The sequence below is a fragment of the Onychostruthus taczanowskii genome, unplaced genomic scaffold, assembly GCF_017590055.1.
Source record: "Onychostruthus taczanowskii isolate IOZ18803 unplaced genomic scaffold, ASM1759005v1 scaffold13, whole genome shotgun sequence".
Lineage (NCBI taxonomy): Eukaryota > Metazoa > Chordata > Aves > Passeriformes > Passeridae > Onychostruthus > Onychostruthus taczanowskii.
Window position 1 is genome coordinate 8,870,812 of NW_024498462.1, and position 12,509 is coordinate 8,883,320.

A 12,509-nucleotide genomic window follows, 5' to 3' on the forward strand; every position below is an offset into this window, starting at 1 on the left:
TGACTACAGACCCTCCACAGGAACAGAATCATATCATAGAATTACAGATTGGTTTGGGTGGGAAGGGATCTCATAGATCACATAGTTCCCATCCCCTGCCATGGGCAGGGACACCTTTCTTAGACCAGTTTCCTCCAAGCCCCATCCTGGCCATGAGCACTTCCAGGAACAGGGCACCTACAGCTTTCTCTGGGCAAGCTTCGTAACTAATTTGCACAAATCACTTCCCATTTTCTCCTGATTTTATTCTCAGTTCCTCCTCTTTCTCAAACACAGCTTTACAAGAGGGTTTGACGTTTCTCAGGCTCTTATACATTTATGCAGTTCAAACCAAAACAGCTTACTTGCCCCCCTTAACACATTCCAGCCTGACACTGCAAGCTGGTGGGGGGAAGCACTGTAAGAGATTGTGACTGAGCTGACCATACTCACCCCCTCACCACAATTCTTCTCTGAGCAGCAGCTGACAGAGACACTCTGCTGCTGCAAACAGCTGAGCTGAGCACAGCACTGTTTACCCAGGGTCTCCCACTCCACAGACCTCCACTCCTCAGAAGCCCAAGCTGTTCAGCAAAGACCTAACTTGACCCAGTCTGGCAGCCAGCATTTCACAACCACTTTATGTCAGCAGTTTCAAGTACATAATAACCATGTTTTGTTCACTGCAACTTTCTCACTGTGAATGGCAAAATATCATTATCACCTGCAGGTTGAAGCCTGCCCTCTACCCCATTTAATAGGTAGCTGATTACGCTATTCCCCCCGCTTTTCCCCTTCTAATAATTATGGGCTGTTGGCAGATGGCACTGGGAGCATGTGGGAAGGCAGAGCAGGCTGTAGGACCACTGCCCACGGCAGCTCCTGCTTTGTGGGGTGCTCCTGGGGACCCTGAATCCCTCTCTGCATCCTGCTCCCAGACAGCACCTAATGAGGCATGCCTGCCTCGGAGGGCGCAGGGTTAAACGGGAATGGCTGTGAAAACAGTCCCTGGCAGTCTCAGAGCAGGAAAGCAGAGGTTAGCAGAAAAGTTGCTAAGCCAGCAGCTCCAAAGAGAGCCGCCCTCACAGCCCACCCGGCTGGGAAGCAAAGCTGGGCTTAACCCCAGGGACCCACTGCTGCCCAGAGCTTCGTGCCACGGTGACCATGGGCAAGGACCCCTCTGGGAAGAGCTCTCTCAGGAGAGATGGGGCAGCTCAGCTGTGTTAGCAGTGTTAGCACCCAAGGATTTGCCCTGTGAGGTCCCAGAGTGTGTCCTGGAAAAGCAGCAAGCCCAGCCTATCTGCCTATGAAAAACACCCCTATGAGCTCCTGTGACATCCACACTCAGTGACACACAGGGCAGAGCAGAGTCCAGAGCCAGACCCCAGCCCCGCTGGCCCAAGGCAGTGCTGGGGAGGCTCAGACACAAGCTGAACAATCTGCAGAGTTGCCACCTAATCCCCTGGCAGCAGCAGGGCTTGTTCACAGGCCTAACCTGGTGTGGCATAATGGGGAGAGACAAGACACTGCCTGTCCCAGGAAGGATGCCAGGTCTGAGGCAGTGGGAAGGAAGCTTCCTCCCCAGCAGAAAGGATCTCATCCAGCTCTGCCATTTCCCCACTCAACAGTAACTTGCCCCATTGCTGACTGGGAGAGAATGCCCAGGGATCTACAGCAAAGAAAAAAGTGATCCATCTTGCCAGCCATAAGCAATGCCATAAGGAACTCCTCCAATCAGAGGGGACATCAGGTATGTGCCACATGAGCCCCAGCCAGCACATCCTGCTCAAGTGCACCTCATCAGCTCCATCTGGCCTGGACTTCCACTGCTAAGGCACAGATGCCCAGCAGAAGCATTCTTGTACTGCAGCCATGCATCCACACACGACCCAGGCACAGGCTGAGTGCTGAGGCTGCAGCACGCAGAACCACACCAGCAGGCATCCAGCAGGACCTGCCACGTGTGCCCTGTGGGCCTGGTGCTGTGCAGGGCTGGGGTGGCACTGGCTGTGCACACAGGGCTGCCAGGGCTGCTGCAGATGGAGACACCCAGGATGTCTGCTTGAGCCCAGGGAGAGTGAGGGGGAGGCCAACCCGATTTGGAAACCGCCCACTGAGCCATCCCTGCTGGCACGTCTCCAGCAAACCTGGTTGATGTGTTTCAGCTTGTCAATGATCTGGCTGATCACCGGCTCTGGACCTTTCACCTTCACCTCATGGTTGCCAGCCTGGGCTTTTGCTCCATTCCTTGTGATCTGGGGACTGTACCTGCAGGAATGAGAACACAGAAGACCAAGATGTGATGGGCTAATAGAGAGGAGATCTTTAAAGTTCAGTACAAACTCAGAAATCCCAAGACAGGCACCAGCCCTTTCCAAAACAGAGAGCACAAGACAGCTAACAATGACAAAGAAAGGACAGAAGATTCCCATAAACATTTTTGCTCTGACTTTGCAAGATGATGTAGTTGTATCACTTGAGGACAATGAAGTCCTTTCCAGTCCATTAGTAACCAAGGAAGATGTTAAACAGTATACAATAGAGATAAATATTTTCACATAACTTGCACCCAAGAGTCCTAAAAAAGCTGGCTCAGAAATTCTGGCTTGCTCATGTTTGTTTAAAATAAATCTTGGCAGACCACAGAGACTCCAGTACAAGAGCAGTAGTGTTGTGCCCACAGCCAAAAAAATGAGTGGGATGACCCAGTTAACTGCAAGCTGATTAGCATAACATCAACCCCCTTGCAAAATAATGACTATCACTGATGTGTGATTTCAGTAATAAAGAATTAAAGCATCAGAATATAATTAATGCTGTCAACATTGCTAATGGAAAATAGGTGTTGTCAAACAATCCTGATTTCAGTCTTTGATGAGATGCAGCCTTAGGGATCAAAGTAACTGCTCAGACAGAACGTACCTTGACTTTGGTACAGTGCTGGGCTCTGCACCACAGGGTATCCTGATTTACACAGGTACCATGAGAGTCAGCAAAGCCCCCACAGACTAGATTAAACTGCCAGGGCAGCTCTGCAGAGGAGGGCAGACAAGCTGCACTCAGCTTTTTCATCAGCACTTAGGAAAGAAATATGCATTCACTTGCTGCAAGATTTATGGAATGACAAAGTTTACCAGAGTGATTAAAGGGAGGGGAAGAGGGACAGAACTGCTGCACGCTTGTCTTCAGAGGAACATGTCCCTACACTCAGGACCTGTGGAACAGCTGATGATGCTCCAGCACAAGGCAAGCACCAAACTCAAACTCAGGTTGGGGCCAGAGCCATGGGCTGCCCCCACTGCCTGCTGGCAGCTACAGCAGCAGCACAGAGCACACCAGCACCATCTGAGCTCTGGGCTGCTGCCATTCATCACAGCCCCAGTGATGGGCTGTGCTGCTCTGCAAGCACCACGCAAGTCCTCAATTCCCAGAACTGGCAGCCAGAACAGGCACTACCAAACCCAGGCACAGCCTCCGAAAGTGAGATCACCAAGATAACACCAGCAGCACTCTGCTTTGCTGTACATCTGTTTTTCCAGTGCCATGGGTAAACACCATGAATTTTCCTTCCCGCATTCATCTCCTACACATCATGTTTTTACCCAGCTTCGAGCACAGTCCTAGTGGCTGGCTCCCTGTCTGTCAGCTCCCTGCTAATCTTCCATCCTCACGCTGCCAGGCAAGCCCAGGCAATCACAGCCCATTTCACGTGGGTTTTGGGGAGAAAGTGGGACTTCAGCAGGCTTTTAGAGGTGGGGCCAGCTCAGGGAAGATGCTTTGCTAGGATGGAAAGCAAGAGGCATGTGGACATTTAGCCACAAGAGCTATCAGGGCACACTGAGGGGCTTGGGGATACTCAGGGGCTTGGATTAAACTCTGCTTAAGCTCTAAACTAGAGGATGAGATCTACTCAGACACATGGGGATGCAAAGGCAACCCCAGATCTATACTGGTGCAGTAGCAATCTGCCCTGACCTGAAATACACAGTTTAATTACAGAACTGAGGCAGATTTCCACTCCAAGGCTATCTCAGAGCAGGAGTTCCATGTCCAGGAGCTCTTTGCACCTCCAGCTGGGTCCCCAACACTAGACATTCCCCACATCCATCTCCATTAACGGCTGGCAACCATGCAAGATGCTGCACTGAAGAGATGACACAGGAACAAGGAGAGGAGAAAGGAGGTGTTTGTGTTTATGCCTACAGCACAGGAACACACGCCTGTGTATATTCCTTTTCCAGGCATAAGCAGTTTTTCCAGGTAGAGGCATCACAGATTCATCAGCTTGGCTCTCCCAAGCCCCAGCTGCCTGCACAGCCATCCCACCCCTGCACTTCAGCACCAGCACAGCTCCAGCTCTGCACCCCAACACCCCGGGGCCTCCTGTTGGGACTCAACCTTTTGCAAAATGCCTTTTTTTTAATAGCTACCTTATCCTGGGAAGCACAAAACGCGGCTATACCTGAGAAACAACGGCTCCCAGGTCAGAAAAGCCCTGACAAGGTGCAGGTTGAGTGATGGGGACAAGGGGGCCAGGCTGGGGCCAGGCTGCAGCTGCCCATGGCTCCTGGCATGCCCCGAGCACCATCTCGTGGCTGCTGCCGCAGGCACAGACCTGCCCGGCGCTGCTGACACTTGGGCTCAACTTTTTACAGAGGGTTGGAGCACTGAGCCATTCATCCTGCTGCTTCTTTGTCACACAGCCGCTTAATGCCACCGCACCGACCTGGCAAACACATCTGGAGACTGGACATAAACATCCACAGCACGCGTGAGTTTAAAGATGATGAAGAAATTCCTGTCTTTGGTGTCACTGTAGATTTAATTCAAAACACTGGTGGAACTCAGAAGTACATTGCTGAAAGGTCTCCTGTGGTTTCAGAGATTTAATCAGGAAACTCCCACAGGTTTTAGCAAGAGCAGAACCAAGCCCACTTGGTGCATCACTAAATTAATACAATCTCTCTCCTAAACAGCTTTATACAAACAAACACAATAGCTTGGGTTTGAGTGGGCGAAATCCCTTCTGAAATCCACGCAACAGCTGCCAGAGAGGATTTCTGTAGCCTACACAATGTAGTACAGGAGGCAGGAACACAATACTACAGCAATACTATACTATAACTCCATTTCCAGAGACTGAAAGTGTTCTCCAGAAGGTTCTGCTGGGGTTGTGAGGACCTCAGATCAGCCTTCTCAGGGGAAAAAGTCTAGTAGAGAAGGAAGCAAACCTGAAAGCATTAGCAGAGGGATTTCTCCCTAAAACAGTGCAGTGTCACCTCCTGGTGCTTCCCACCTGGCCAGATACAAAGGCATGTACCTGACCAAAATGAACCATTTGCACCATGACACAAGTTCATTTGAAGCAGCAAGGAAATGGGCCCAAAGCTGCACATTTTTGAGCATAAACTGCAAAAAAGGAGATGCATGGGGACCTGCTACATCCCACCAGGCATGGTCCTGTGTGACTTGGCTGCTTTGGGGAACACTTCCTCCAGCTGAGACCTCCTGGTGTGCCCAGGCACAAGGGGGGCTGTGCCACTCTGTGCCCCAGCACCAGCCTGGAGCGGCCACATTCAGTGGGATGCAGCCAACCAAAGGGTTAAAAGCTTTGAAATGTAGCTTCAGTGAGCGACGTGCATTCCTGAAATGCCAGAGAAGCTGGAAAAGGCAGCTGGCACCCCTCCCTGCAGCCGGGGCCAAGCAGCCCGGCCTTAATACGGCAGAGGGATGCCTTTGCAGACCCCAACAAGCTGGGGGTCCCAGGACAGCACCCTTGCAGGCTCCTCTGCATCCCCCCCAAGCTGAAGGGTTGGTGGGCTCACAGGCTAAAAAGCCAAAGCACCACCTTCCTCCCATGTTCTGCAGTCAGTGCAAAGAAGAGAAATCTCTGAGCCATCTCCAGCTGTGTCCAGCTTGTGCCGATAAAACAGCCCCTTCTGCAGGACACTTGTGCCACTTCACGAACCCATCTCGTGCCTCTGCCACGGTGACTGATACCAGCGTGGAACAGCAAACAGGTACAGAGGATAAAGGCCCCCACCCCAGTCCCTGGGGGTCTCTGTGCCAAAGGGGTGTCAGAGCTGCAACATGAGCACGGTCTGGCTCACACTTCATAAGCAAAGCCCAAAATACTTTTCTCTTTGACGTGTCTCAGCGTCAAGCAGCATCTCCTTGCCTGGGCTCCCTGGGTATGGGCTCTTGCTGGGGATGTGGTATTTTCCAAACACAAATGTCACATTGTTAAATGTGCTGATAAGCAGCCCTCATTAAAAATTACTTTAAAGACAACCACCTTACAAAAACACCAATAATCTGAAGGTTTCTGTGGGGAGAGTACAACTGCAGACCCTTCCTGCTTCTCCTCATCCCCCAGACATAAATGCCCAAGCATGCTGTCAAGTTGAGGGATTTTCCTCTCCTTTCCTCTCCACCATCCACAACTGTCTCCTGTGAATGTTTGGTTTTTCCAGCCCAAATGCAGCTCATTCCAAGCTTTCATTTCAGAGCAGAGAAGACAAGATGACAAATGTTATTTAAACACATGGCAATGAGTGTAAGATGTGTGTTCATCCTACTCAGCCCTGCTAGCTTTGAGGTGAGTTACTGCAATGTCTGTGTGATTTAGAGAAAGTAATCCTGAAAGTCAAACATAAAGAATTACACCTTTTAGAAAAAGGAAAGTAAGTGTGTCATTCAAATAACAATTAATTTATGCCTGCCTTCCAGTTGCAAATTGTTTATTCAAATGTATCTCCAGTTTAAATAGCACAGTATCCCTCACAGGCTCTCCCTCTACTATCTGTGTTCACTGAATTATACCTGTCAGAGAGAGTGGGTGGGGGACAAACACAACACAGACACAACACAGAGGTTTCACTGCACAAGAGTCAGTAACTGAGTTTGAGAGAGCAACATTCCTCCAGACCCCCAAAGCTGCTCTGCATTTCAAGATGTGACTTACTACAGATTATGTGGACTGGTGACATTGAGTCCTCACCACATAGGAGGCAAAAGAAATGAAAAAGGGGAGAAAGGCAAGAAAAGCTCTGCCACCCCCCCTCCTTACATGAACCCAGCCCTTACCTCCAACTGGTTTTTTCATGGGTCAGTAAAGGTGGGTACAGTGGTAAAGCCACTGAACATTTTACTCTCTGACCCTGCTAATTTCTGGTTTAGTGAGACAACCTCAGTGTCACATCAGCAGTGGGGGCCAAAAGACTTGAAAAGCTGTTTCCAACCCACTCATCCTGCCCTGCAGTCAGGGTGGAACTCCTGGATGTGCCCACAGGCCTCCAAGAAGAGGTGACAATTCTCTCCCTGACAGTTTCCTCTCTGAAGACAGATGGTCCACAGACATCTGGTCAGTCCCACACCATCCCAGACATGGCTGGTGTGGGGTGCAGGTCCACCCCAGCTCTTCTCTCCCATATGGGGCATGTGTCCCCACTATCCCACGGCCACAGGCAGGCATCTGTATCATGGGAGTGCAAGAAGCAGTGGAGAGGTGGGGTGTGAGGCTCTCAGGTGCCTTCCTGGCTTTGTTTGCTCGCCTGCAGAGAGTCCTTGCAGTCACTGCAGAGCTCGTGATGCCGCAGTCAATTTACACCACCAGCAGCTCCAAACAAGCTGCTTCAAAAGCAGCCAGGAGGATCCAAGGCTCTCAGTGGGGAGTGTTCTCACCTAACTAAAAAGGAACCATTTTCTGCTGGATTCCCAAATACCAGCACCTGGAAGCCTCTGAGAGCCCCCTCAGACCCTGCTGTGTCAGTTCCCTGCCAAGAGAAGAGCTGCTTCTTCCCAGCTGCCCCACACAAAGCTCACAGCCAGCGACAGTGCTGCAGGTGATGCCTTGGTCATGAACCTGAGGTCTCAGGGAGATGGGACTTCAGAAGGAGCAGCAAAAACAGGAATATTCACAACAAAACAATGGGACTTGATAGCCTGAAGTCTCCCTCTATTCTTATTTCAGTTCCAGACAAGTAGATTATGGAAAAATTGGCTAAATCTGAGACCAAGCAGCAGGATAGAGGAAGATTCATTATCTTGTTTTCTGAAATACTCTGGAAATTATCACGGCCACTCAATAACCCACTGAATTTGCCTACTATCCTTTCATTATAGCTCATACTTGCTACAAAGCTGTGTTTTATGGGCTTGAAAAGTTATACAGCCCCCTCTTTGGGGATTCCATTGGATCAGATATTTTGCAGCACTGCCAGAAATAACCAAACCCTTCATGAACTAAAGGGTTATTGCTGGCATGGAATTTCCTTTGTTCCAATTACAGAATCTCATTTTTCTGTCTTGCTTCCAATTGTGCTTTCATTGTTTATGATTTGTATGATTAAAACAAACCACAGTACGTTGGCAACAGCAGGGAAACATGAGACTTTTAGCTTGAAGAAGAGAATCTGGCAAGGTGCTAAAAATATATTAATTTAGAATTGTTACAAAGAAAACAAGAGTTATGCTGGTGATTTGGATTAACGTACACGTTTGTCTTGAGAAATTTGGAAATGGCAGTATCTAACAGTAAGCCTTAATGTGCCTGCAAGTTTTGCAGAGGGCAGATGTTGCTGTCAATCTATTCAGAACAGCTTCAAAAGAATATACTCATGTAAGCAGCTTACTAAACTCTGAGAATCTACATTTAATAGGCTTTTAGTATTAAATGCTGCAAACCCCTGATACTATATATAAAGTTCGAATCACCTTTCAGATTCCACCACTGAGCTCCCATAGAAACTGAGGTGAGTTTGATATCTCATCACCTACTTGACTTAAGCTGAAGGCTTTAAATGAGCTAATTACTCAGTCAGGACTTGGTGATAAGAATCATCCTCTGTTTTTTTCCTGCTTGGGATGGAGATAAGGATAAGAGGAGGGACAACATTTCACCACCTAACACCACCTGCAGGAGGTCTGGTGAGAGGATGGGCCATGAAGACAGAGGAAAGGAAGGGCATCCCAGAAACCCTCACTTAGGCAGTGTGGGTTTTTGCTGTGAACCTTTGTGGTGTCCCATAAAAGCACAGTGTGTTTTTACACACTCTGAAAAGTGTGAAAAGCAGGAATGTGTTGCCTTTTATTTTTTTTTCCCACTTTGGCTTATGTTCTTCAACCATGCAAAAGCACAGTAAAAGACACAAGGCACTGCTCTGCATTACAGAGAAATCCAACTTTACTGTGTGGTTACCACTGTTTGCAGGCAGTCATTTTGAGGCACCATGTCCCTAAACCCACAATAGGGATGGCAATCAAACCATTAACCCACAGATCAAACCTTCGGAAGGAGGATGAGTTTGTGCCATTAGATGGTCCAACATGGAGAAGCAAATGATCACAAAGGATCAAAAAGTAAGTTTCAAAAAAACCAAAACACAAGGTATTAAAAGCAGGGTAAAATACTCCAGCCTGCTGCTTTACACTGGAGCCCCAAACTGAGAGGGGCTTAAGAGCAAGGAGGAAACAGAGGATGGTCCAAGGCTCAAATTGGGAAGTGAGACACAGTGGAAAGATGCTGAGCACATCCAGTCCATGGGGAGGAGAGAAACTCTCATTGCCTGTGGGTAACAAAGCACTGGGGTAAACAGGGCAGAATAAATATCAAACCAGAAAAACCACAGGAGGAGGATTGCAGGGTGCAGAAGGGACTGTTTGCACCAAATAACAGGACACACATTGCTGGTATTATCAACTCCTTGGGTGCACTGGCAAGGGCTGTGAAGTTGCTATTCCAGGCTTGATTTAACATGTTATAGGAAAAGGACTTAGAATAACTAACAAATTTTGTCATGACAGGGAGGTCTAGAAATGGATAAATCAGTAGGGCTCTATTCTAACTTAATGAACACTCAGCTACTACATTAGAAATGCCAGAGGTAAATAGCCACAATCCCTACAAGAACACAATCAAATCCTGGACATCCCACCATGTCTCCTCCATCCTTCTTCCTGGCAGCCACCACATTATGTGGAACAAGCACTAGGACAGCAGCCTGAAATTAATACGAGGTATTCAAACCACACCAAATTTCTTGCAAGAAGTGGCAAGATGGAGTCTGATCACCAACAGACACACACCAGTCCAGCAGGAGAACAGAATTTCTCCAGTACATAACACACATTCTCAGAATAGCTCGAGTAAGAGCTGCTACACCATGAACAGATGCTTGGCTCCCTCTTGGGGAAAACACTGAAATAAAGGAACTGGCAGCTTGGGGTACTCGAGCACTGTTACCTTACATGCTCCTGATTTTCAGGAATCCTCCCAGACACTCTGAAAGAGATGCCAAGTTGGGAAGTCAAAGCACATGAAGCAGCCAGTGTAGAGATCATTTTAACTACATTTTTACTACATCTTTCCTTCTATTTGAAACATTCTGCAAGTGGGTCCTGGGAGAAGAGCACCCTTGACCATTGTCTTAGCTCAGCTTTATTTAGCTGAAGTCTCCCTGCTCACAACAAAATCTCTGATATCTGTAAGGGAACTCTTTCTAATATTTCACAGGAGCTGGCAGAGGTGGTGATATCTGTGCAACAGATCAGAGGGGGCAGGGAGAGGAGTGGAAAGGCACAGGCTCTTCAAGCACAGTAGAGGATTTATTCCTTAACTCAACAGCCAGGGGCTGAAATCTTGGTGCCTCCTTCACACACAGAGACTTTATCCTCTCCCTGCCTTTCCCCCCTGCATGCCATGGCACCTATGTGACGTGCCATACTGTGCCCACGATGGTCCCCTGGTGTTCTCAGCAGAAAGCTGAAGGCCATCTATCACCTGAAGTCATGCTGGATCTGCAGATAGCTCTGAATTTGCATCTGCAGGAGGATCTGGACTCCACACCCTTCCACTGCCCCCGCTTCGCCCAGCTGTGACATCAGCAGGACCAAGGCCACTGGCTGTGACCCCAGGGAATTGTTGTAAGCCAAGACCTCACCCCAGCTCCCCTCCCCAGAGCTGCAGTGTTTGCAGCCCTGCTTCAGAAGTTTTAATTAACAATCAGTGAGATGATACTGAAAGAATCTTTTTCTTTCCAACTGAATGTCTCAGGCATGGAAACTCAAGATTTTCCAGAAATAAGTACCAACAGAGGACACATTTTTCCTTGGGCAACCTAAGTACATTTTACTAAGCATGTGATCTTAGATGTTGAGTCATAGAGTTTGATGCTATTTTGGTCTATTCAGTGTTTCAGGTCAGTGTGTGATCTTAGATGTTGAGTCATTTTTTTTCAAAATAGAGTTTGATGCTATTTTGGTCTATTCAGTGTTTCAGGTCAGTATTGCAAGTACAGGCTAATTACCACCTGAAGTTACTGATCAAGAAGTCATAATTAATATCTCAACATTTCACCACTTCCTGATCTTATTTCTATTTCTTCCCTTATGCAAACTACTTAATAGCAAAAGATGCTTTGCAAAGTAGGGTGATTAGAGGAGATTTATGTATAATTATAAAAAAACATTTCCAAGTTCTATTTCCACATTATTTAACGTTCCCAAGGGGCATTTTTTGCAAGAAAAATCTTCATTTCTATTAACACTTGCTTCCTCTTTATGATATGAAGCCTGCACACGCCTGCCTCTGTAACCCCAATTTCCACCAAAACTGAGGAGTGAAATGGTGAGTGGGGCAGGGCAAAGTAGCCACAGGATGAGCTGGACCTTGGTGGGAATGGCTCCATCCAGAGAGGACAGCCAGGACTCGGTGGGGGGAAGGTGGTCAGAGGGCAGCAGTGGCACCACCAGAGTTCAGTGGTCCTCACCTCTTCCAGTTGAGAGCCACAGCATGGAGAAATTCAACAAGGGAGTCTTCCTTGTCCCTCCCTGGGTGGGACAGGGGATGCCAACCACGCTGTCCTGATGCCACAGCACCAAGCCTGGCGGGAGGCACCCCCAGCCCTGCAGTGCACGGGGACAACGCCCTTGCTGGGGCTCCAGAGGAGTGTGGTGCACTCTCCCATGGGAGCAGAGTCCAGCTGCTGCTGCTGCTCTCCTGTCCCTGGCCCACCCTGACCAAATCCCATCGTGGATGCAGAGTTTTCACAGAGAACTCAGTGGAGGGCAGCACACAACCACTTGTATCTGTGCAGACCTCACACATCCCTCTGAGCTGCAGCACAGCTGGACCCTTGCTCTGCACAAGGACCCTAAGGAGAGAGTCATGCCCTGTTCACACTGCTCCTGTGCCTGGCTAACAAAACATGAGCAGGATGGAGGAGGAGGAGGACAAGGGAGAAGAAAGAGGACAAGGGAGTTGTGATTCACCTCTCCACGACTTCTTGCCCATTCCAGCAACGGGTGTCATTCTGAACAGCAGAGCTGTGGTTGCAGATGTACTCTGGCAAGCTGCTGTAAAAACTGCTGTGGGACTTCAGCTTTGCAATCAGTTCCCTAGAAGAAAGGGAGAAAAAATGGGTGCTCATTTAAAAGAAGAAGAGAAGATGAGGTTGGTGCATTTTAACCAGTGAAGGTAGCCACACAAACACAACATTGAAGCAGCTGGTGCAAACAAACCCGAAGCATCA

The 12,509-nt window shown here is 48.6% G+C and overlaps 1 protein-coding gene across 1 annotated transcript in view; it reads right to left on the reverse strand.

Moving 5' to 3' along the window:
- GPC3 (glypican 3) overlaps positions 1-12,509 on the reverse strand; it is a 138,425-nt gene that overhangs the window by 38,222 nt on the left and 87,694 nt on the right. Inside the window, exons 5-6 of the mRNA XM_041396598.1 lie at positions 12,250-12,375; positions 2,127-2,247 (exon numbers count right to left, since the gene is read on the reverse strand). Of these exons, the coding sequence (XP_041252532.1) occupies positions 2,127-2,247; positions 12,250-12,375 (247 nt within the window). The remainder of the gene's footprint in view (positions 1-2,126; positions 2,248-12,249; positions 12,376-12,509) is intronic.